The 27,307-nt window shown below is 34.7% G+C and overlaps 2 protein-coding genes across 8 annotated transcripts in view; one reads left to right on the top strand and one right to left on the bottom strand.

Moving 5' to 3' along the window:
* The window catches only part of LOC107718870 (gamma-tubulin complex component 3 homolog), a 22,697-nt gene extending 9,251 nt beyond the window's left edge, over positions 1-13,446 (bottom strand). The window contains exons 1-12 of the mRNA XM_016526111.1: positions 13,187-13,446; positions 12,544-12,651; positions 10,979-11,046; positions 10,749-10,832; positions 10,425-10,636; positions 8,113-8,285; positions 7,929-7,954; positions 5,653-5,778; positions 4,487-4,555; positions 4,054-4,186; positions 3,722-3,888; positions 750-860 (exon numbers count right to left, since the gene is read on the bottom strand). Of these exons, the coding sequence (XP_016381597.1) occupies positions 750-860; positions 3,722-3,888; positions 4,054-4,186; positions 4,487-4,555; positions 5,653-5,778; positions 7,929-7,954; positions 8,113-8,285; positions 10,425-10,636; positions 10,749-10,832; positions 10,979-11,046; positions 12,544-12,651; positions 13,187-13,262 (1,353 nt within the window). The 5' untranslated portion in view covers positions 13,263-13,446. The remainder of the gene's footprint in view (positions 1-749; positions 861-3,721; positions 3,889-4,053; positions 4,187-4,486; positions 4,556-5,652; positions 5,779-7,928; positions 7,955-8,112; positions 8,286-10,424; positions 10,637-10,748; positions 10,833-10,978; positions 11,047-12,543; positions 12,652-13,186) is intronic.
* Positions 13,447-15,919: 2,473 nt separating this feature from the next.
* Positions 15,920-27,307, top strand: part of atp11a (ATPase phospholipid transporting 11A) — a 69,571-nt gene continuing 58,183 nt past the window's right edge. For all 7 annotated transcript variants that reach the window (XR_001637416.1, XR_001637417.1, XM_016525525.1 and 4 more), the window contains exon 1: positions 15,920-16,381. Coding sequence is in view for 5 of the 7 variants with exons in the window: in XM_016525525.1 (XP_016381011.1) it covers positions 16,343-16,381 (39 nt within the window). In the remaining 2 variants the exon portion in view is untranslated. The remainder of the gene's footprint in view (positions 16,382-27,307) is intronic.

Raw genomic sequence — 27,307 nt, forward strand, 5'->3', positions numbered from 1 at the left:
GAAAAATATATTGTTATATTATTATTAAATATTAAAATATTTTGCTAATATTGTATAATTATAACAGGGATAATATAAGAAATATATATATTTTATATGTATTATAAGTGTATTATTTACTGTGCATGTTATAATATAAATATATTATAAATTATTTTCATTTTTGTGCTAATAATTTTATATTATATTATATAGTTATTATATTATGTTGCCTGTGCTCATAAATATATTATGACCACAAACATAATATATTTATAAGAAATAGATTAAAATAATAATGTATATATTGCATAAATACAATGTAATAGAGATCAGAATTTATTATGTAAAAATATTCAGTGTATTAATTGTAAACAAATACATTATTTTTGTGCTCATTTGATCACTCAATTTTTTTTGTGTATGATAATTTTATCTTCCATATATGTCCCTAAGACTTATACTGATGGAGGTCCCAAGCCATTTTTAAGGATTAGAAAAATGAACATTTTACAGAATCTTTTGACAAGTGCTGATAAGCAACTATCAAGTAACCACCCATAAAAAAACAGCACTGTTGTGGCAAGTTCTGCACAGAGAAACACAGCTCACATTTTCTTTAAAACACATAAACATCTAATTTTTGTAGGTCTTGTTCATAGATCAATAACAATATGCCATCTACAATCTACAATATGCCATCACAGATTTTAACTCAAAGTAAGTCAATGTAAAGTACATGATATACTATCATGGTATAAGTGCTGTACCTTCCTAGCTTGATCCATGGTGATGAAGGAGGGGATCATACTCTTCCTCAGAGAGTACTTGTCATGCCACAGTCTGTCCGTCTTCACTGTTGGGTCTGAGGCTACAAAGAACTGAACACCCGTATTAATAGTCAGATGGAGTTCTTAACTTTTTGTTTGTTTGTTTTAAGAAACTTCTTATGCTACTACCTGTAACACACACACACACACAAGTTTACATACCCCTTGTAGAATATGCAAAATGTTAATAATTTTCATAAAATAAGAGGGAACATGAAAATTGCATGTTATTTTTTATTTAGTACTGTCTTGAATAAGCTATTTCACATAACGGATGTTTATATATACTCCACAAGACAAAATTATAACTGAATTCATAAAATGACCCCGTTCAAAAGTTTACATACCCTTGAATCTTAATACTGTGTCATTTCCTGGATGATCCATGACTTAGGGGTATGTAAACTTATGAGCACAACTGTATATTAATGTTTACTCTGATGAAACATCACTGTAGCTCAAAGACAAATAAATGACCTCCACTGACACACACAAATGACCTTTCTGTGGTAATTACACAGATGGAGGGAACAAAGGCAGAAGAGCACATCAGTACTTTCAACACAGTAACTATTAAAATGACTATTGCCAAGAATAACGATGGCGAGCGAAACAAGGAGCTTGTAAACCTTTGGCCCAGGAGGAGAGCGGCGTCGATGGGTGCATTAGTGATATAACCCACTCCGTCACCTCCACCCCTCAACACTGCTTACACTGTGAAAAATCCTGTTACACTTCAGCAAGGGTGAGATTAAATCCTGTGATTACATGTAGGAGCGTCTGATTGGTGCCTGTGTGAAGGGGAAGCTGGGAGTTGATTGGGCGATAACTCTTCTACGCCCGACAACTTCAGACTTAGTCGAGTGGGCATAGGCTAAGTAAAAAAAGATTCATTGACACCATTTGGTAATGGTGGAGGACAAGGAGAAGTAGATGTGAGAGTGATAGTGGAGAGAAAGAGACAGAAGGCCATAGAGGAAGTGGAAGGAGACGGGCCCATTAGCACACCCTCATCTGTCCTCATCTTGGTGTCTGTGTGTAGGAGACTGTGGTTCACTATGTCTGGAACACTAAATCACACTCAAGTGCAGCTGTTTTCTCAGACACACAACAGTGCACAAGTCAACAGAGTCAATTTGAGGACACTGGCCTGAGTTCAGCTTCCATTATATGGTGGAACAAAGTCCAATAAAGTTAAATTTTTTAAATTTAATTATTAACTTTGTATTGATTAAGTGTGTGTGTGTTTTTTTTTTTGTTAAATCTACCAAGTACTTACAAAATATAAAATGTAAGAACAATAAGAAAAAACAAAAACAGTGTAAAAATTTAATAAAATTTTTTTAAAGGCATGTTTTTTTATACTAAATTAATATATGTATGCATATAAATATAAATTAATGATAAATAAATATTTGCATGCACATGTGTCTGTGCAAATATTTGTTTGTCATTCATTTGTATATGTATGTGTATAAATTGCTGAATCAGATTTTTGAATCACTTGGACAGTCTGAACCAGTGTTTTTGTTAACTTAAATTGCCCCATTATGGATTTTTGAAAATTACCTTTCATGCAGTGTGTAACACAGCTCTAAGTGAATGAAAACATCCTGCAAAGTTTTAAATCTGAAAGTGCACCATGTATAAAGTTACTGTCTCTCAAAAGAAAGTCGACTCTGAATCATTGAAACAAATCGTTTTTAAAACGAATCCCAAGCCGTTTCATGTTGACGTCAACATGAAACATTAGCATATTGCCCGCCCACTTGTTGGTCTTTTCGTGTTGGTCTGAATGAAAATGCAAATTCATTCTTTGCCACTAGGTGCTGCTTTTGGAGCGGTAAAAATAGCTGTTTCCCCGGTAACGCTGTACACAAAGCAGCACTGCGCTCACAAACGCTGCTTTATCAGGCATTACAGGCATGATGAAATGAAAATGAGACCAATCGGACCAATCACCGCAGAGTAGCGTCACGCAGAGGAGGGGCTTGGAAAAATGAATCTTTGAGCGAATCGTTTGGGAGTCCTTGAGCAAGTAAGATTAGCGTCACGCAAAGGAGGGGTTTGGAAAAATTAATTGTTAAACGAATCGTTTGGGAGTCATTGAGCAAGTAAGGTAAAAATAAATGCATATTATAAGACAATGAAAGTGTTTTTTGACCTTGCATGCATGTCAACCTATTGTTGGGGACTCCCAAAATCAAAATATGAACCTTTCATAACCCATAATAGGGGCACTTTAAAACTATAACCGTTAAAAATCAAATCAAATCAAATATAAATTATATATGAAAAACAACTTAAAAAATTTAATGAAATAAAATGTTTAAGTTGCAGTATTAAACTAAAACACAAATAAAAATAAAATAAAGCTAAATATTAAAAAATAAGACCTAATAAAGAATACAAAACCACATAAAATTACAAACAACTAAATGAAAACATAAAAATAAAAGCTCATTCAAAATATTAATAAATACTATAATAGTATACAAACAATACTAAATTTGAAGCACTAAAAATGAAATAAAAATTAATTAAAGCCAAACAGAAATATATATATATATATAAAAAGCTAATAACATTTTCAAAAGAATAATAAAATTACTCAAATTAAAATGAAAACTGAAAATATAAAAATATTCAAATAGTCAAAATATTAATAAATACTATAATAGCATACAAATAATCCTGAAATAACACTGGTCTGAACTGATTCATAGAAGCGAATTGAACTTTTTCAACATCTTATGTTGCTTATGAAGTTTAAATCAGAGACACTATTAAAAATCAAATTACAAAAGTAACTGATCAAGTAATGAATCACATGGACACATACAGCAAGTTCTAACAAGGATATCTGGAAATGACTTTGCAAAGACGAGCAGTATGTGTGTGTGTATCCTGACCTCATGGTACGTATCCTCCAGCTCCCCGTCGTAGATCCAGCGATACAGGAAATTAAGAATGGGGTGGGACACCAGACCAAGGATGTGCTGGATCAACGCTCTCATGTGGGGGTCACCCGTCTTTCCATATGCATGTACTGCTGAGGCCAACTCTCCTCCTTTACGCCCTGAGAGAGAAACAAGGGTGAGGCAGATATCTGAAATCAAATCTTTGCATTAAATGCACCTAATTACTGTGAAATATGATCAGGAGTCTGACATTAATGCTGCCTACATTTTAAATGTATTGTGTTGCAGTATGTACCTTATCAATGAGATGGATCATCACTAACCTTGGCAGTAGTCCACCAGTGCGGCCAGTGTTTTTAGCCGAACCTTGGGGTCGTAGGTCCACACCAGCAGTCTCCTCAGAGTCAGACTGCTGTCCACACTCATGTTTACACCCTGATCATCTTCCACCTGGAGCTAAACACATATAGACGTCAGTCACCCTTTTCCACTGAAATAGTGCTGGTTCTCATGCTTGGTTGATTTAGTGTGCTTTTCACAACCTGCTTTTGATGCAACTGTCAGAAATTCATTTTATTTCAGACAGGGTACATAAATTGGCCAAGGCTTTGTGTCAGTTTGATCAAACTTCACTATATTATCCTGCAGATTTTTCCAGCTAGGAACCAGTGGCGGAAAATTCAGGCTTGAGCAAACGAATGTCTCGGGGTCAAACCCACATTTTCCCTTGCGCATCAAGTGATGTCCCATACTCACCTGTGCATGAAGTACAGACAACAATCTGTAGTATTCCTTCAGCTCTTGATGCAATGCAGCACAAAAACTCTGAGAATACAAACAGCAACCAAAAGTGTTACTGAAATTATAGAGTGTGAAATTCAAGAATTATTCCTGGCTACAAACTACTGTTCAACAGTTTGGGGGTTTTAATGATTTTATTTGGTTAAAAATACAGTAAAAACAGTAATATCATAGAATATTATTAACATTTAAAATAACTATTTTCTATTTTAATTGATTTAAAAATTTTATTTATTCTTATGATGTCTAAGCTGAATTTTCTGCATCATTACTCCAGTCTTCAGTGTCACATGATCCTTCAGAAATCATTCTAATATGTTGATTTGCTGCTCAAAAAACATTACACTGTAAAAAAAAAAAAAGTAAAATTTACGTTAAAAAAACGGGGTGATGAGAAAGTCACATGATGAACCAAAGCCCATTACAAGCAGCTTTTAAATAATAACATATATAGAAGGTGCACAGTGTCATTCACACAAACACCAAACACCATCATGGTAACACACATGAAACTGAAATAATGCAATAAACATTAATTTAACAACATTAGGTGTAACCCACAACGCTAATATACAAAACTGATAAGAAAAACCTAAGAAGAAACCTAGTTATTTAAACAAAAAAAACATAAAATTTGAAATGTAACGCAGGGAATTCTGGGAATGTCAATTTACGGTTATTCACTGTAAATTATACGGTCTTTTTCACTTCCAAATACGGTATACTACCGTAAAATTCATCTCCACTACATGTAATGTCCAATACAGTTTTTCACCGTATATAGTAGGGGAATTTACCGTAAACCATTTAACAGGCTTTTACTGTAGCATTTTTACAGTCTTTTACCATTAAATTCACGGTCATTTTTTACATTATTATCAATGTTGAGAACAGTTTAAAAAAAAATTCAGGATACATTGATGAATAGAAAGTTTACTGTTACTTTTGATCATTTTAATGCATCTTTGCGGAGTAAAAGTATTAACTTCTTTCCAAAAAAAAGAAAGAAAGAAAAAAAAAGGTGTTTAAAATGTATTATCTATATATATGTATATATAGATTTATGTAAGGGTTAAGGATACATATGATATGTTCATTTCCAGTCGTGTCACATTTCCTACCTGTCCGACTAGGCCAAAGGCTCGATCCAGGCTGTGGGAATCTGTATATTTTCGAATCTTATTGTGGAGCCAGCCGAGCTCTGCCAGCCTGCTGCTAGTGTCTCTCAGAGACTTACACAGTGGCACCTAAAGGACAAACCATACAATTATTAACTGTCTTACAACATGCAGAGCAGGAGTATTATTACCCCACAATAACAGACTATAGGCAAAATGACTGAAATGTACTGTATTTATTTTATATTTTTTAATTAAACTAAAATATCTGCTGTAGGAAAACTGTGGGAAATCAGAGTGTGTTTTAGTGTAGGCTGTCTGTGAACTGGCCAGTATGTAATCTGCCCTTGTGACACAGTGGCAAAGACATCTCATCAGTTCGAAGAAATGGCTTTGGCTAATCTCGACTTTCACTTATTTTGGCTCTTTGTGAGAGACATCCGTTCCATTCAACACAAAAACGCTTTAATCGCTTTTAATAAAAGGCCCATTTTAGCCTTTGATTAAGTGTTCACTTGTAAAGGTCACCAAGATTCCTTCAAAGCAAACGGTTACTAAACAGACAACCAGTTCTTTTACTTTTCTTCCCCAGAGTGAGATGAACACAAAAAAAGGCTACAGCAAATCTCAGACTGAACACCATTACGAAGGGTTGATTTCTTACAGATTCTCACAGAACTCGAAGGAAATATGCAAAAAAAAAAAGGTTATAAAACCTTTAGAGGTTCATAAAACAATGATCCATAGATTAGTTGGATTAGTTAAACGAATGACTTCTGGCTAAATTTCAAGAAATGCCCTCATATTAAGATTGATTCTATGCTTTATATAATCATATTAGTGCATAAAAAGTGACCCTGACAGAGGTTTATTTTTAGGTTTTATGAGAGGTCTTCAAGCATTCTACTCCATCTGTTGTCTAATGGTTTTAGTACTATATACGTCACAGCCAGAACAAACACAAACAGCTCTGGCCCATCAGAGTGTCTGCTTATCCAGCACATCTCACTGGACATAAAAAGCACATTGTTCTTTTCCAAACAAATAGATGCACCATTTTAAAAGTGTCACTTAAAAAGGACACCTGATCGATCAACTTTTATTCACCGTCAACATCTGCCAGGAATGTAAAAAAAAAAAAAGGAAAAGGTCTTGGGAGCCACTTGGCTCAAATGGATTCATGAGTCCACGCGAGTTGTAGCCAGACAGAAGCAGCTGATGGTGAGATCAATGCTTCTATATTTCCCATTATGCACTTACACAAGTAACTACAGATGCCCCTACTTAAGTTTGTGTAATAAGAAATCACATTACAAGTACTTTTATAAGAAGTGCTATACTAGAACATTCTGCTAATAATTACTTTCCCAGCATCTCAGTGTAGCTGAAGTGGATAAGTAAATAAACGAAGAACTTAAAAATCTAGCAAAAAGTAGTGTTTTATGCGAATAAATAAAAAAATCTGAAACTTACGTTTTACTTGCTTTGTTCATTTTCTTCACAATATAGTCATTATGAATGGCTGAGTGATTTGATTTGCTGTTCATTATGATTAAATTCAACTGCATAGGCTTTTTACTTTTGGTGCCACTTAAATGAGTAATTAAAAACCTGCTTCATAAGAACACAAGCTAATATTTTGAACATATTCTCGTAAACTTCACACCCCATTCATAATTATACAACAAACTTCTTTCTTCATTTATGATTTTATGCTAATATACACTACTGTTTTTGAAGTTTCTTATGCACACCAAGGCATTTATTTGATGAAAAATACAATAAAAATTGTTGAGTTTGAAAAGAACTGTTTCCTATTTTAACATTTTAAAATGTAATTTATTCCCGTGAAGGCAAAGCTGAATTTTCAGCATCATTACTCCAGTCTGCAGTGTCACATGATCCTTCAGGAATCATTCTAATATGCTGATTTGTTACTCAAGAAACATTTCTTAATATTATCAATGTTAAAAACCATCGTACTGCTTAATACTTTTTCTGTTAAATAAAATATCTCCTTTTGAAGTAGACTTTGAGCTTTGTAACTTTGCAGATCTTTTTTATGCTCAAACAGCAACATTACAGACTAACTAAAGTTGAAAAAGTGAAAAAACATAATAGGACCCCTTTAAACACCTCTGAAATAGTTCTTACTTCTCTCTACACTTAAAGGACAAAAATCAAATGTAAAGGACAATTAACTAGTCATAAGTAGTCTAAAAACTACTGAAAAACATAACAAGGATTTGTTTACAGAGTGAAACATTTATAGCATCTACTGCATAAAACTCCCAGGCACCTGTCACTGGTGTTCAGCACATATTTTAAACAGTCATTTCTATTTTTAGTTTTAAAATACTATCCTTATTTATTGTAGTACCGGTATATAATCACACAATTATTTCCTGAAATGTCCCGAGCATTTCCTTTAACAAAACAGTGACTGTTGATGCAGACACTCACCACTGCCATCTCCATCTCGTCTCTGTCTCTGTGGGAGTTTGGATGCCGGACTGGAAGAGGGTCCACAGGTGGGACGAGGGGCAGCAGTTGCCCCAGAGGGGGAACTGGAGATCGGGAGAGTCCAGGCTAGACGAGACCCTCTCATAGACTCACCAACGGCCTGGGGTCCAGGTCTGAAAATGATATAAGTGGCAAAACTTTCTTATAAATACACTCAAGTTTATCTGAAAACCTCTGCATTTCATAATTTAACAGCCAATCTCTACTAAAGAAGGTCAAATTCTAGGAAGGTGTTAAAAAAAAAAATGTCCTAAAATGTTTACATTGTCATTTTGCTAAAAACATTTTCACCTCAAACCCCATTTTCTTGAAACTCGTCATTGATGCCCATTAGCAATACCTGTGGGAATTCACTAATTACTTCGTAACGGTGAGCTTTAAACAAATAATGACACTGAGGTTCAGACACTTTAATGATGCTGTTGGTTTGACAGATTTACTGTGAAATGGATCCAGTAATCAATTAATTCATGGCTTTGAGTACATGGCCATATTTAAAATATCTTAAGTGCTGCAGGTGCTAGACAGCTGCATTAATAATAGATGAGTGTACGGCAGTTCAATTAAACATGCTACAAATCCAACAGCTGCATTACTGAAAAAAATTCAATAAAAAAAGATGGGAAGAGAATAAACCCATATGCTTTGTCATAGGCTGTTGCTGTGCTAAAGCACTATATGAAGCACAATAAAACAATTAAAAATAAATAACATTTATGAAACATAGCGTGCATTGCAATGTGATGCAACAGTATGCAACTGCTTACAGTAATAAAGTTTCAATTAATATAATGGGAGCAATATTAGTGTTGCTCATGTAAATAACTTCACTTTTTAGAAATGTATAGTAAATGCATGAAGTGAAAACCTCTTTACATGGGACATGATTATTTTCCCTGTAGACAAAAAACAATTACTGAAAAAAGAATCTGTAAATATTTATATTTAAACAAACCCGAAACAGAGAAATGGAACCATTCTTAATGGATTGTAGTCACATTCTACCCATAAACAGACAAAAAGTTCTCTGTCTTCTGTGATATTACAATGATTTCTGATCACATGACGCTGAAGACTGGAGTAATGACTGCTGAAAATTCAGATTTCATGAATACATTACATTTTAAAATATATTGAAACAGAAAACAGTTTTCATTTTAAATTGTATTTTTGATCAAAGAAATGCAGTTTTGGTGTGCATAAAAGACCGGTTTCAAAGAAAAAAAAAAAACGTACCAACCCCATACTTTTGAAAAGTTGTGTTTGCATTGGTGTATTTCACAGTGGATGTTGCAGCTGTTCGACATGAAAATTAATTTTGAAGATAGTTCACCTCAAAAATGAAAACTAATTTTCTCACTGTAAATAATGTTCTAAACCTGTATGAATAACTTACTTCCATTAAACACAAAAAAAGAAATTCTTAAGAATAATTTAGTTATTCTTTAGAATGATCATAAAGCCTAAAAACCCAAAACTGACCAAAAACACCAATTTCACATTCACATGATCACATGACAATAGTATCAGTGTCGACTGGCATTACTGATAGCTATGTTGGTGCAATGTGGTATATGTGACTTTTGTAGCGTCTGCGTACGATCATGCATGATTTTTGGGGTTTTATGGTTTAAGAAGACCCTTTTAGCTTTTGACATTTGCATATAAATTACAGTCCTGGTCCCAGACGTCACACTTATATGGGTACTAAATGTCAAATGGTTCCCCCCCACTCTCAAAGAGATGCTAAACAGTTTCACCACTCGCACCTTCATGTGGGGTTTCAAACACATTCCAAAGAGACGTAAATGACCCCCGGGGCCAGGCACAACAGGCCAGGCCGGCTGACCAAGCAAACTAACACACACACAAACACACACACACATAAAGACCGTTACTCTATTATACTCTACAAATATATCTGGTAACAGTGTTCTTGTGTTGGATACTGAGTGAGAGTTATGACTTTAGCTGCATAAATAAATAATCATTAAAATAAAAATTAAATTAAGAAAATTATATTATATTAAAATATCTAGGCTATATTAATAATTATTTAAAATAAATTATTTATTTAAAATAAAATTTATTTAAATTTATTTTTAATAAAAAAAATACATGCACCTGCTTAATAATATCTCTATTGTTTATGTTTGATTTCATGCTATGTTTATGGTACTATTTTTGTCCTTTTTGGAGCTTGACAGCCCATGGTCAATGTATGGAAAAGTCAGTCCATCACTGTCACTCACCCAGTGAGCAGAGATGGAGGGGTCGGTCCAGGCCCATTGATTGAGAATACTCCCATACTGCTGATGCCACTGGTAGCAATGCTGGAGTTATGGGCAGTCGCAGAGCGCTCTGGGTAGCTGAGTGGGAGGCTCTGGGGACGGGCGTAGTAGAACGGGGTGGAGTGGACATCACGGGGCAACGCCTGGGCAAGCAGAGCTCCATAACTACACACCTGTGTAGGGGAAAAAAGAAACTCTGTCTTATACATAATGCCGAATGATTTTCATTATGTTATTGTGTAGTATCTGCAGAATAGCTGCTGGAGAAACATCTCAGGAACATACAGGAACACGGTTAGACGGCTTCCTTGGGTCCTCACAGAGGCTGAGCAGGAGGTATAAGATGGACCATCTATGTTTCAATACACCCTGTTCACCAGAAACAAATAAATCAACAAATAAATCAACAAAATATAACCATACGATATGCCGTTCATTATATCTAGTCTACACGTATCATGTGTAACTTGGAAATAATAAGGCCTCAATGTGCTGGCGATGAGTTGGATACCGACCTGGGTCTGAAGCTTTCTGTGCAACTCAGAAAAAAGGGCAGCATCTGCTTCCCGTCGTTGTTTTAATACTACAATAAATAAGAAAAAAAAGATTATTTTGCATCTGAAATGTATAAACCAGAAATATTAAAGAATGGCCTGATGAGTTTAGGGGCTGTTGGCAGAACTATCACTAGCACTATTGGGCCCGTATTGCATTATCACTAGAGATCGACCAATATTGATTTTTCTATAACCAATTATTTGCATGTTTATATGTCCAATAACTAATATGCAAAATTAATATTTAATATTTTACTTCCGTTTTTGTTAAATTATACTATTTATTTATTAATTCATTCACCATTTTATGCCATCTCAGCAAAGACTATATTCAAGGCAAAAAAAAAAAAAAAAAGATTTAAAATAGTCTTAACACATTAATACTTGAATTAATTGTATACAATAATTTAACAATATAAAATATTATTTCACAAAAAAATAAAAGAAATTTAAAAAAACTATTATATAGCATCTTTTAAAGTGATATTTGATAAATAAATTATGTCCATTACTATACTTTGAGTAAAAACTTTCCTAGTTTTTTTTAATAATAACAACTGCAGAAAAATAAACAACAGGCAAAATAAATTGACAAAGTCTAACAATTTCAAATATAAAACATAAATAACACAGGAGTGTATCAACTTTGCATAAATGTAATTTGTTTTACATTTGTATAACTGTAATTTGTTATAAACTACAGTTTCAAATTAAGGTTTAAGCATTGTTTATTAGGCTATGGAGTAAAGACAGCTAATTCACTGGAATAATTATACATTGTCAGAAAAGTAACAAACAAAACAGTAAATACATTATGGTCCATTTCAAATGGCATGTTATCGGAATTATTAATGTTTTTGTTGGTCTAGATTTTGAAATGCCTGCTAACTATGATATTTTTTGTTTTACAACAAGTAGCACATCTACAGGCAATCTGCCAGCAAATGACATGCACATCTCATCAATACTCTGACTATCACCCAACACATTTTTAAAAGCATTTATTGCATAAAACAAATGTATTTTGCCCCATTCTATATACATTATACTTGGAGATCGCAATCACTCACAGAGATAATAAATTATTTTCCACATAGCTATATGTATGTCAATGACAATTAATAGTAAAATTAACAGAAGATGTTAATAGAATTTAGAAACTTTTAAACAAGTGGATCTGGTTAAACTGTATATAGAGTGGCCATTCTGTTGGAAGTTATAAGCCATTTATCTATGGATCCGATATTACAAAAAATGGTGTGCAAATAAGGAAAAAAAGCTTAAATATCAGAAAAAAAATTTGGCAAAACTGATTAGCAGTCAATCTCTAATTATCAGTACATTTGATGGTTGTTTGCATAATTTCATGCCATGCAATATCATATATATCATATAAATTGGAACTACTATCCTCCTGATCCACCAAATCCTTATTGTTAAACCCTGCACAGCACGTTCTACGAAGCCTCCTGAATACACAACTGCTCTTGAATAACGTAAGGACGGGGTTTCAGATTACTCACATTCTTTTTTAATTTTCTCAGACACCAGAAACTCATCCCGTTCAATTGTGGGTGCGTAATTACTTCCGATGACCCGCACTGCATACTGGAACTGATGGGCTACATCAGCTGAGAACAATGACAGAAGATACACAAGCAAATCTGATTATACATACAGGCATTAGCTCCTCTTTTTGGAAACTGAAAGCAGGGATCATATTCTGTTATGTCTGCTGTTTCTACAGTCTCTAGGTCCAATGATGAACTGCTCATGTCCAACAATAAAGTGAAATGTCTGTTTCTCATCTGTTTATGTCTATTGTGGACTCTCTGAGCTGTGTTTCCTTCAGATTAGGGTTTAATTCAAACATACATTTGAAATATGACAGCACCAGTGAGCTGACAAAAGATGGCATAATAGCTTGAGTTCGAAGCATCAGGGTCTTTATTGACATGAAGGGCCATTTGAAACAGGGGCCCTGTTTTATCCAGCACCTCGCTGATGTTTTCCCAGCCTGTCCTCTTACAGCATCTCACCCTCAATCACATGCATTATCATATCACATCACATTGTCCGTTTTCAACGAAACTCACAGCATAGTCCATCACTACACATGCTAATCATGTTTTAGCAGCTGTATGACAGAATGAGATGTGTCTTTACCTTCACTCTTGCCCGTGATCTTACAGCACAGATTCTGCAGAAGCACGTTGGGTGATTTCTGATCAAGCGCCGCCATTGTGCACGTATATATTACCCTCCGTGCGAGCAGAAACGGTCCGCGGTGTGTTTTTAACCGCTGTCGCTTTTCATCTGCTGGGTTTCAGCTCCTGGCAACAACAGCGCCATTTTAACGGAACCCGCCGAAAAGCGCCCCACAATCGGACAGTCAAAGGAAAACACAGCAGTGGTGCGCAGCGGAAAAACAGCCGGCTGTAAAATAAGACTCCGGAAAAAGTTCCTCCCTACAAACGTTACTTATGCGCAAAATATCATAAAACATGTTGAAAATTAATAATAATGTTGCTACTACTACTACTACTACTACTACTACTACTATTACTAATAACAACAACAACAACAACAATAATAATAATAATAATTATTATTATTATATAGTTTGATTGTTTAAAGCCATTAATAATCAAAAATGTTGTCTTTTACTAAAAACTGTAAAGGGGTAATTAATCAGCTTTGATACGTGTTTGAATGGTGTACAGGACTATAAACAAGACCATTACTGGAAGTTAATTAATTATATATATATAATAAAATGAAAAAATCTGAATACAAACTGCACGATAATTTATCAGAATAATTATGATGTAATATTATTATATTAATTTTTGATATTCTATGTAATAATGATGATAATGATGATGAAGATGATTATGATTCCTACTACTACCATCATTATTATTATTATTATTATTATTATAAATGTGTAAAGTAGAAGTAGGTTAGCTAAATGAATTGTACTGATATATTTTTGACTGCATCAATAAAAAATATTGTTTTTTACTAAAAGCTGTAAAGGGATAAATGGCTAGAAATTTAATTTATTTAGTTAATAATTTAAATAATTTTACTAATTTGATATTTTTTATAATAATTTAGATTAATAATTATTATATAATAATATCAATCATTATTTATTTTAATTTTAAAAATAATTTTATTTATCATTCTTAGCTTGATTACATAAAAATAATGAAATTATACTGATCTTATAATGTGTAATAGATACAGTAAATGTTTTTATTTTTAATTAACCCATTTGTGCCCAAATTTTTCTGAATGGTTTCATGCATATAGTCATGTTAATAGTGTCCTATGTGAACATGTTCTCCATTTATTTTCCCCAGGTTTTTTTTAAGAAAATTACGCATTTAACTGTTTGGTAACCAATATTCTGCAAAATATCTTCTTTTGTGCTCAACAGAAGAAAGAATCTTATGAATAGGCACATATTGATTAGGTCAAATGGATTAACCCTGAGAAAAGTCCTTGATATTCATGAAATTAATGATATTCTTTTTAAAAATATATGCTTATTTAAATAATTATCATGTGTAGGCTGCACCCATGATTGTTTGTTTATTTATTTACTTATTATTGAACATGCAGGTATTTTCCTATGTGAACATGTTCTCCATTTATTTTCCCCAGGTTTTTTTTCTTCTTGAAAATCGAATTTGAATGTGCGGCAACTATAGTTGCCGGTGGGCAAATATGTTGCTATTACATAAAATGAATTCATTTCCCCATGATATGTACTTACAAGTCATTTGCCTACCGGCAACTATAGTAACTAAGCAACTAAAGCATACAAAAAAACTATAGATCTCCTGTAAGATTTGTTTAGTTTGGATGATTCTAGAGACCTTCATGATTATGTAGATATATATATATATATATATATATGTCAACAAAAAATACTTATTAGTAACATGAAAATTACATTTCTTTGGGAGGGTTTGCTTTCGCCATGCTTCCTGGAAGTAGGGGTAGGAACTTGACATCCTCATGTGACAGGAAGGAAGTGAATACCTTTTTTTTTCTTTCTTGAAATCCTTTATTTGGTTGTTTTCTTGCATGTCATTGAGAAATAAAACATGGATAACATCTAGAAAAATACTTACAAAAGGAAAATGACAACTATGAACTGCGGCAACTATAGTTGGGGTAGGAACTTGACATCCTCATGTGACAGGAAGGAAGTGAATACCTTTTTTTTTCTTTCTTGAAATCCTTTATTTGGTTGTTTTCTTGCATGTCATTGAGAAATAAAACATGGATAACATCTAGAAAAATACTTACAAAAGGAAAATTACAACAATAAACTGCGACAACTATAGTTGCAGGTGGGCTTAAATGGGTTATTAAGATAATTGTATGATAATATGATGACAATATTATGATAATAGTATGATAATAATGATAAAAATAATTTAATAATAATAATAATTTATGCATTTAGCAGACGCTTTTATCCAAAGCGACTTACTATACATTTCAGGCTATACATTTTTTACCAGTATGTGTGTTCCCTGAAAATACTTACTTATTATTTTTGTTTCTGTTATTATTGTAGTTGTTATTTATTCTACTAGGCCTATTTCCCAATAATTTTTCCTTTTTTATTGTAATTTTTATTTATTTATTTATTTTTCATTATATTTTTGCAGTCGTCAAGTCACCCCACATAGTCCTAAAACACTTGAGAGGCCATGCCATCACCCTAAACCGGTTTGTTGCCTGAGATTGATTGGCAGTAGCTGGATGGGGAGTGACCGGAGGGCAGGCCGAAAAAATCACCGTGGGCGGGTGGGTGTAGCAGAAGAGTGCGCGTGCGCTCACGGTGCTCATGTCGTTTCGGCGCAAACAGACGGGGAGTCGGGAGAGCTCTACTACACCGAGAAGGAGAGTGAGTACGTCAGTACACCAGAGAACAGCCCGGAGGGACGCTTGACAAGTAAGAAGTGGCCGGTCCCTTAAAATATTAAGGCAAAACCTTGAAAAACGAGAGCTTGCTGTTTTTTCCTCAGTCCGTGTGTATGTAGGTGAAACCGGAGCATGTCACTATGACAACGTGTGGACTTTACATAGTAAGTTAGCCTTCTTCATCTCAGTAGGTGCTCAGTAGATAACATTTTCGCGGTAGTCGTGTAGGACTGTCAGTTGTCAAGCCTAGAAGAAGCCGTAGAAGACAGTCATGGACCAGAGACTTGCTACAGTGATCAGCTAGCGTCTTATGTGCCCATTCTACAAGATTAGAGGAGAAACCGAAGACAGCGCACCTGGAGCGGCTCGAGCAGAATGGATTTCAGCACCATTCGGAACCTCATCACTCGATACGTGAGTAGAGACGTTATCACTCTCTCCAACTTGTTGGTCTGGTTTGCTCTATTGCGAAGGGCTGCACTGCTTCCGATACACATTTTTGTACTTTAAAGCAGAAATAACACGTTGGATATTCATTTGTCCGTTTTCAAGGCGTGGGTGCATCACTTTTAAGCCTGTCTGTGAATATGGAAAGAGCTAGCAATATGGACACAACCGGTGTTTACAGTTAATCTCAGGCTTTCGAAATGAAGTTATTACTGCGGTTCAGTTCCGTTTGACTGTGACCTGAATTCTCAAACGAAATCAGTATTGTTATGTTTTCATGCCTAATGATGACACCGGCTGAGCTCATGACTGAGAATCACAGCGGTGTTATGAAATATCAAAATTAGCTTAAATGAATTAAAAGGTATTGCGCAGGCGCGGAGGGCAGGTGTGGATAAATGGAATGATAAAATAAATGTGCAGTTTAGTATTGCACACTTGTCTATGTAAGACGTCCCATAAGTGTGTGTGTGTGTGTGTGTGTGTGTGTGTGTGTTTTAAAGCATTAGAAGCACCTCAAGATATCACAAATCCCATATTTTGGTTTTAAGAACTGTTAGATATGTTTGATTAAAATCTAACATAGAATAAAATATTCAGAGAAAATCTAACATGCAACTCAAATAAAAATCTAAAATAAAATCTAAATCTAAAATACAATCTAAAATCTGACATAAAATAACATGAAAATCTATTTTTTGCGCAAATAATAATTGTATTTCCTCTCTTAAAATCGTGATTTTTTTGGGGCAATTTGTAATGTTTTAGTCAAGATCAACTGGTAGTAATAACCTAGTAATAACCAGTTAGTTACTGTAAAAACAATGATCAAATACCTATTTTTCTGTAATTTGTGGGAATGAACTACTCCCAAACTAGCTTATCTAGCTTATCCAGCTTAATTTTGACTAAAATTTATTTATTTATTTATTTTGTGATAAATAATTTAGTTTGACCTCTTTTATTATTTGTTTATAAAGGGAAAAATCATTCAAAAGTATAAAATTTTAAAATTATTTTATACTTTATTAATTGAAAGTGGCTTAAAGGCTGAAATGCGGTTTGTATGTAAAAAAATACATCAAATTCCGTCATAAACAAAGTAACATTGTTGCTCTACATTGTTGTATTATATAATCCAATCGTTTTCATAGACGTGTTCAGTCGATAGGTTACTGTATGTCATTCCTACACAGATTAGACCTGTTTTTAAGCCACTTAGCAATCAGTATAGGCAAGAGTACATTCTAAACCAACTGTCCAAGCTGTTGGGGGTTAAAGAAAGAGATTTGCTCAGTAACTGAATCAAATACTGTTGTCAAGCTTAGTAAGTGGGTTAAATGTGCGAGCATGTAAGGTTAAGGACATTTTACAAAAGAAAACAATTACTGCAAAACAATACTAAATGTTATAATAAATATGTTAGACACAATTTGGAACAATATTTCAATGGTTTATGTTCAGTTTTTTGGTTGGTAACTGAAATGGTAAAAAAAGTAATCTGTTATTCTGTAGTCTGTCACTGTAAGCTGACATGCAAACAGATGAGTAAAATCTCTTGCACTGTCTAGACCAGTGATGGGCAAACTTGGCCCTTCCAGGCCACTTTCCTGCAGAGATTTGATCCAACCCTGATATGACTCACCTGCCTGTAGCCTTCTAGTAGTCTTGAAGACAATGATTAGCTGGTTCAGGTGTGTTTGATTAGGGTTGGAGCTAACCTCTGAAGGAAAGTGGCCTAGAAGGGCCAAGTTTGCCCACCCCTGGTCTAGACAGTCTGTAGAAAACCTGATGAAAAGATGAAAAGTGTGCGATAAACACGTGAGTGGTAATTGATGTGTCATGTCACAAACACCTCTCACCTGTCTGTTTGTATGTTTGTGTTTTGTTTGCTCAGGTTTTATGGTAAACCATATAACACATAGGGCTCCACAATAAACAAACAAAATTGTTTTTGTCATTTTTATTAAATGTGCCTATATTATTCATTTTTATATCAGTTTTAGTTGTAGTTATTTTAAGGAATAAACTAAAAGAAGAAGAGAAATGTTGCCTTGCCAACAAGCTGAATTAAATAACTGTAAGTTTATTTTTTTATTTTTTTATTTTTATTTTATTTTAGTTTTAGTTAATAACCCTGGCCTGCTTGTGTCACAACATATTACATTTGTTGATCATATTTATGGGTTTTCATGCCTTACAGAGATCTTTTTGACCAGTTAAAAAATGGTGTGACTATTAAAATAAATGTTTTATTGTTGAGCACTGCACACGTTATGGCAAGGTTATCGTTAAACCTTCAAAATCATATTTGCATCATTGAGGTTTGAGAACAATGCTTCATTTGAAATGCAAAGCAATAAAATCCAAGTCATTCTTTCTAAACTTTGAAATGAATTTATCCTGAGGAAAAGTTTAAACATTTATGAAAGATACAGTTAAATGCAAGTCAGTTTTGCTAGGAAACATGCAGTTTGTTTATCCCACCCTAACTGATCATTTAGAGAGCTGTGTCATGAGATCGGACTGAGTGTGTTAGTCACATGAGTGTGTGTGTGTGTGTGTGTAAGATTGCCTGTGAAAAGCACAGTCCACCCCATTGCTCTTTGATCTAATGCATGGTAATGCAGGTTGGCGGAGTGAGAGGAGAAAGGCAAATGAGAGTACCGGGTAGACAAGAGGGGAAGTGAGATGGAGCGAGAGAAGACAAGAAGAGAGAAGGATGGAGAATGAGATGGGTCAGAGGAGATGAGAATTAAGTCCCTGTGCGGATTTGACTGGCTCAGACAACAAAGGAAGTGACAGTGGAATGATTTGCTTCCACCTGTAGTAACACTCACTTCCAGAGTCTGTCTGCTGAATGGGCATTTTCATTGTAGGAACATAAATATGAAATGGAAATCGGAAGCCTCTTTTAATATGCAAAGCTCATAATTTTTAGTTCAGCCAGAATTGTAAGTTGGAAATATGGAAATTGTTGTCTGCTTTGAAGTCTGGAAGAACGTTTCCTGTTTAAGAGAGAATAGATTAGATTAGAATTCATAGTAAGCATGTCCGAATTATCAGTTGCAATCCAAATATGTTTATTTAAGGTTAGGTGTGTAATTTTTTTCAGTATACAAATACTTCAAATACTTTCCCAGCTTACTATGCAACTAGTAGCCATTTGTAGGTTGATTCTCCCTAAAAAGTGAAAACTGTTCTGTGGTGTGTTTTTTTTTTTAAACCGAGCATCTACCAGCCTATCATAGCCTATCATAGCAACATTTTTAACCAATGGTTTGGGGCAGGGCTATCTTTTTGATCAATAAATGTTTGATCAAACCACTGTCTTTCTACTTAATGAATATTATGCAGTATACAAGTGAAACAATACGCATTATTCAGCAATAAAAATTGTATATGTTAACATATTTTCAATTGAATTTGGGCAGTTATTAAGAAAGAAATGTAAAAAATTTCAAAAACTTCTATACTGCAATTTTGGAAAACATAATATTCTATTATACAAAAAAAAAAATCTTACTATAGCTGCAGTATATTCTGCATACTACTGTACTATTCAGAACATAGCAAATTAACAGTTTTTGGCAGATTTTTTGATTATTAATAATAATTGTCTTTAAACAATACTTACAATTATCGACATGACAGAACAGGTTTCCAGTGCTTTATTACTGCACAAAAAGGCAACCATCACAGGCTTCTGAATAATTTTCAGCCTTGGACAGGAAGTAGCATGACTGCCCATATCCTGTCCTAGGAGGCTTTGAGGTAATTTGAGCTCTGTGTACAGAGGTAATCTCATTGTCTGTGATCAGCATCAGGAAAGACTTATTGGAAATCATCCTGCATGAGCAGGAGTATGATTCAGCTGGTCAGACAGTAAAGTAGCATGGAAAGTCATGCCAAGCAAGTTCATACATAAATGTTTCTCGTTCCAACTATGACCATGACCATAACTGTAGACTAACTGTAGTAGCATGATGTCTAGGAGTAGAAGTATTATTCGGAATGTGTTTAAAATATGCGATTGTCAACTGGCTGATGTGGCTATATTCGGAATTACAATAGCATACTACCATACTACAATTGCTAGTTCTGTTGTATGTGTAATTTCAGTGCTCAAATTACCTGGAATTGGCTGCAATTTTTCCTTTCTTTGTAACTGTTTTTAAACTTATGAATTGATTAGATGTACATTGTGAAGAAAAAAGCCAGTAGAAAACAGAAAATGTACTGTTAATTTCCTGCCAGAACATTATCCGTTCATTTTATGGACATTTCCTTTAACCTTAAAACATAACACAATGCAGTGCTTCATTCAAAATACAGGGAAAACATTTAGAAAATATGTTCACCTAAAACTGCAGTGTGGAATACTGTTGTTTAAAATATGTTGTTGCATAATGTTTCACATACTATTGCATGCAGTAAGCTTGTCAGTTATGTCAGACATAATAACATATTGCATTGATTTAGAACATGTTTACATGACTAGCATTAATGGAGTTTATGGCACAAGCAACACAAATTTTATCAATAATTCCAACCTAATGCAACACTTTAGAGCACATCAACCAACACAGTGAGTGCTAGGAACTAGCTGACCATGCAACGAGAAATAAAACTATATCATTAAGACAACCATCAGTTTTACTTAAACAGTCTTAACTTATGTCATTGTTTGTGCCTTTGCCTGGATAGTAACACCCACAACAAATCTGAGCAAACAATATGTGGATATTTACTGTATGCGTCTTTTATGATGAATCACGTTGGTTTAATAAAGCTAACAGCAGCAGATCAGGGTGATGTTGTTAAAGGAACAGTTCATGCAAATGAACATTCTGTCATCGCTTACTTCCTCTCATGTCTTTATGAACCAGTATGACAGTATGACCAGTATTCACACTGTTTGTGTGAATTTAAGGTTTTAGACTGCTGAGGATTGTTTGCATGCATATACATGCAGGCACGTATGCATGTTCACCATTCATCCTGTAGACAGCGGACGCTGACCCGTGAACCGTATCCTGAAAGGATAAATGATTTGTTGGTAATCAGTGGTGATGAAATTATAATCATTATTGTCACGCTTGACATATTCGGTATAGTTCATCTGAAGTTCATGGCCTGCGCCTGTATTTACAGAGTTAAGAGCTGTGTTAGGAAATGACTAGAAGATTTTTGCCATTAAAAAGCTAAATGTGTTCTCTCAAACTTATTTAGACTTTCCATTCGAGCGGCCTGCTGCATTCCATTGTGAGCAGCTGATAAGTGACAGCAAACTGCCAGCCGAACGCTGGTCCCTCAGGGTCTGTCAAACAGCAGCACCGTGGGATTTTTTTTCTAGGTTAGTAGAATGATCTAATGACTGGTGCTGTGGTCAAACATGAGGTAATAATGCTGATGTTTGTTCCCCAGTGTATTTGTCACTGGATTTGTGTACAGTAAAGAAAAGCAAATGATAAAACTGAGGGGGGAAAATAATTGTGGCTGTAGCTTTAGGATGGAAACATGGCTGTGTGTGTGAGAAAAAAATTCTTGATTTTCATTTTCTTTACCATTGAAGAAAACGTAAAGGTCAGAAAGACATGGTAATGTTTTGACAGAGTTGTCGCCTTCCATAAAAATATCAAAATATCAAACTCTTCTCTCTTCTCTCAAGCAGAAAATAGTGTGATTCATGAAGTGATGCATTTAACAGAACAGGCAGCCCCCCCCCCCACACACACTCTGTCTGGCACAACTTCACAAAAACTGTTAAAAATGCCCAGAGCATATTACACCCAAAGCAAAATAAAAAGTATTTTATTATATATACTGGTTTTATGCATATTTTGGAGGGTGAAACATTTCTTGGACATGTCTTAACAGTTATATTTTGCAGCCAAAGACTACAGTGTAGCGACAATCACATTTAAGAGAGAAGCTTAAGATAGAAACCAGCAGAAGGCCTTGAGTTTGGAGTTTTTGGGTGTAACCTGTTTAGGTTCACTTAAGCTGTCCTTAGAAAGACCAACATGCTGTGACAAGCAGAGAATGTTGTTCATTCATTAAGATCGGCATTTTTCTTTTTTCTAGAGGGGTTTTAAATGATTTTCTTAAGCATTAGGCCTATTAAATTTATTTTAAAAGATGTAGAAGTTCTTTTAATGTTCACTTAGATTCATGAAGCTTTCTTGATGCATGTTTCCTGTAAATCAGAATAAGGACAGGCTACTCAGATGCCGACTCGAAGCTACTGCAAATGCCCTTTATGATAAAAACTTCTTGTTGACCTTCTGCTCCCATTTAAAGTATACTGTAGCTCTTGAGGGCTTACTGCACTTTTAATGCAACAGTCAGAGGAAAAAGCCACTGGAATAATGGCCTATTGATGGCTGTGAAATTGAATTGTGCTTGTTAAAAGAACACATGACCCTCTACTCGATAGCAGTAGAGAAGTCTGAATGCCATTGAATGTGCAGGTATTTATTTGAAAGAGGATTTTGGGCATTACATTTAGATTTAAGATAGGGGGAGTGGAGTAGGAAAGAAAGGATTTGTTTGAAATGGAGCATGACCTTCGCTGGATCTGAAAGTTACATATTTGACATAGATTGTGTTTTTTTCCACTTTATTTCTCTTAATCTTTGGGGATGTCATCTTGTTTACTAAATTCATATCTATAGATGTAAATGAAAAAATTATCTGTCATCATGATTTCAAAGATCTGTGTATCTGCCAGCCCTTCTCAAGACATCCCTGCATGCTCGCACAGAAGATGTGTAGAAGTATATTGATGTTTGGTTTGAGTTATTCAACAGACATTCTTTGCTGAGTCAGACTGTCTTTATATGAAAGGGTCGTTGAGTTTATGCAGTGTACCCACAGATCGATGGAAGCATTTACAAGGGCTCAGCTGCTTACATCCAGGTGTCCCTGCCTGCTGGGAATGGAAATTCACGGTGCACTTGTTCCTTTGCTGACCTGAGATCAGTTTAACAGTCTGTCTGATGGCAGTTTTAGGTAGGGTGGACAAACTAGTCCCAGATCAGTGTGAAAGGAAAGATTGTGGTTATTGTCCATATATTCCTGATTATAGCATTTTTAGAGCTGACTTTGCATTTCTAATCTTGAAAGGTTATAGCTAGGAAAATAGCATGGAATAAATTATAATGAATTTTTGCTGAAATGAACTTATCTGTTAAATTAAAAGTGCTATTTTTAGCATTTAATGGGCGTTTGGCTTTTCACAGATGTCCAGATGGAAGTTTCATGAATGTGAAACGCATGCAACGTTTTAATATATCAATTGACCTATCAAAAACCACATCCTCGTTCACTTTTTCTTTTCATCCTATGCCACCATCACTAGAAACATTGAATGCTCTAAAGGAGATTAATCCAACAGGAGAGTTCAGCGGATCAAGCTGCCAAAAGTTCTGGTCATGTGACCTCACCCCTGTTTGATCCCATAAAGCCCCAGGTGGTAAGAACCAGGCAGGAAGGCACAGAGAGATAGACTGGAATGGGTATTTTGGATATTTATATTTAATATTGGACTTTGTAGGGCATGTTACAGTAGAACAACGTCGAAGTCTGTTAGTACCGTAGCTGAAAGGTTTTGTCCGTCCACCAGTGGAGCTATTTTAATAGAATGGAGGGACAAAATAGGCAATAGACTGATAAGACTGCCAATCAAGAAAGCTGCTATCATCTCACTGCTCTTCAGGCATTGTGTGTGTATGTGTGTGTGTCAGTCCGACACAAGCAGTCCTTGTCTGAGCCACTCACAAACGGAGCATGTGACATACTGTGGTTGGGGATCTACACAACTAAGCTTAGGGGATGGAAACTGACGGGACAAAATGGACGGCCGTTAACAGCGTGACCCAGTGACTCCCAGCTCCCCATAGACCTGTGCTATATCTTCTGATAATGAGAAAGGAAACAAAACGTCACACTTTGTAACAAAATATTCCCAAGTGACTCTCCACATGTGCTGATGATGTACTGCCTGCTTTATGCAGGTGCAAGAAAAATAGGAAAGTAGATAACAGTAACAACCACAGCCAAACTGTACCTGTGCTCACTCATGCAAAGCCACAGCTCTATCACATGTCAACACACACTCATGGAGCTATAATTAAGCAATAATAATATGTTTTTTCTTTTGGTCAGATTGACACTTAAATTGCTGTATTGTCAGGAAGCACTTTTTAGTCTTGTGATTTAAAAATGCAAGGCAGAGCAAAATTTACAAGTGTTGTATGTAGTAAAAACATCAGATTTAATACTATTTGTATATTTGTTTATTTTTTATAATTAATTTTACTTTACAAGGGAACTTGGAAATTTAACCCAACCACTATTTTACACGTTTATTTATTGTAATTAGCCATAGCAAATGGATTTTCATAATATTGGATATTTTGTTTTTTATGAATTATTATAAATTGAATTGTTATAATACTATTTATATATTATAATAAAATGTTATTGTTAATTAATTATTTTAATTTTGTATAGTATGCGTAACAGTAAATTCATATGCATGTGTATATATATATATATATATATATATCAGTGGCGTTCCGTCCATATAAGCTGCAAATGCTCCGCATACCCAGGCCATTTGAGAGAATAAGTTCACGGGATAATTCATATAAATATGATTATAAGTTGATCTCTTGTCATTTGAAATGTAACTTAAAGCTTAAAGAGTTAGGAATAATTACGTACAATGATTTATTTGCCAAACGGCAGTAATTTTCTTTAAATCTACCAGTTGCGGTTGGTTCGGCGCGAGCGGATTCTCCGCAGCTTTCTCGCCTCCACTCTATTGCTATGATTTGTCAGGATTATAGCGCATTCTCAGTGATTTGCTGGTCTGCAGCAGATTTAATGCGCGAGGTAAGCTGTCCGCAAAGTGCTCGCCCAAGCGGAAAAATGTGCTGTTGCTGTCAGATCTCGATTGTCGAAAATCACATTGTGTTTGATGCAAAACCAACTCGACTAAATCAAAAGAAAAAAACACTGTAAATGTATATTTTTGTTTTCTCAAGCAAAGCAAATTTTAAAAGTCCACTGAAAACATATCTTCTTACATTTTTGGTCATAGACAACATATGTTAATATACGTTATTGCCTAAGCGGTAAATAACATTTTTTTTTTTATAAAAACGTGGGCTATATAAAATTTTAATAATAACAAACATCATATTGTTCCCTTTGTTTTGCGTATGCTCGTGTCGCTTACAGTTAAAGTCCTTCTCTGATTTTATTATTGTTTGCAAGGTTACAACAGGTCTAACCACTCGTGTAGATATATATATATATATATGTGCATATATATATACACACACTCACACACACTCTACTGTATGTAAAACAGATAGATAGATAGATAGATAAACAGACAGACATTTATACATGCATTACTATTATAAAGATTTTAAACCACTATGCCACTCCAACCAACTACATTTGTTGTTTTAAAAGCACTGTTACTGTACATGTAAACATGGCAATTCCTGTAATTTGGGTGGATTATGAAGACTAATGGGCGGTATATCGAGTTTGTATGATATATCGATATTTTCTTTATAAGCGATTCGATATGAGGCAATAATTTTAAAATAGATATACAGCAGTTTGTTACGAGCGCATCTGAAAAAATTGTGGAGGACACAGACTGAGCTGCTGTGGAGACGGTGCATAATCCAATTTGTTCTAAACATGTGACAAGCTTCATATTAAGGCCTTTAAAAACTAGTAAGACATAGTTTATAGTTTCGTTTGGCATATTAGTTTAAGCGGCTCGGCCCGTCATATGCTCTGACAGAAAGGCTGCGTTGTGCTGCTGACAGAGACGTTAGGCTACTCGCGCAGTTTAATGTGTTTGAGATGTGCTGTCTTCCTGAATGCATAACTTACATTTCACAGGTATATTCTCCATCTGTAAATGTTAGAAAGCCATGGAAATATTTCCATTTTTCTGTCAGAAGTGCATGAGCCTTCTGGGATTCTCCGCTAAACTTCACTTCAGTGAACGAGCGCCGCCGCATGCATGCGCGCCAAACTGACAGAGCTCAATTAAATAGGAGCGCAATAATTCTGACTAAAATATACATTTCGCTGAAATATTTGTAGGTAGACAATAAACGTGACATGTAGAATTTTAAACCTTCAAGTAAGTCTATTTTTATGATAGCACTGACTGTAAAGTGACTGTAACACAACTCTGTGAAAAAAAAAAATACAATTACAAAAACGAAAATACCGAGATATATACCGTATATCGCAAATCGGCCAGAAAATACAGAGATATGAATTTTTGCCCATATCGCCCAGCCTTACTAACGTGTTTGTCTCCCTTCCTGCTGGTTTGCTTAATTATGTATGAGATCAAAGTCACAGATGAAGTCATGTTATTAACATGCCCAGGACTTATTATGATTATAACATTAGTACTCCCTGTGAGAAGGCTACTTAATGAGCACAGGCTAATTAGCCGGGCACCATGCTGCCTATTAGAAATCTCTATACAGCCAAGAAAATTTGATTTAGTGATCGCAGTGCCTCAGTTGTTGCAATTTGCATAGTGCATCAGATTATAGAATTATAATTAGGGGTAATGATTCACTCAAGTCACGATGTGATACGATTCACGATACTGATTTCACAATACGTTTTTCTTATGATTTTCATGATTTCTTTTTTTAACAAAATGAGATTTAAGACAAATTATAAATAAAAAGGTGTCCTTTTATTGTTTTTCAAACAAAATACTTTACATTTCTTTGTGAAATGTCAAAAAACTTGAGAATTTAAAACAAATCCCAAATCTAATAAATTAATACAAATAAAAGAAATCTCTTCATATAAACAAACTAGAGCTTAGCC

This window comes from Sinocyclocheilus rhinocerous, unplaced genomic scaffold, assembly GCF_001515625.1.
Source record: "Sinocyclocheilus rhinocerous isolate Xijiao unplaced genomic scaffold, SAMN03320098_v1.1 scaffold1334, whole genome shotgun sequence".
Classification (NCBI taxonomy): domain Eukaryota; kingdom Metazoa; phylum Chordata; class Actinopteri; order Cypriniformes; family Cyprinidae; genus Sinocyclocheilus; species Sinocyclocheilus rhinocerous.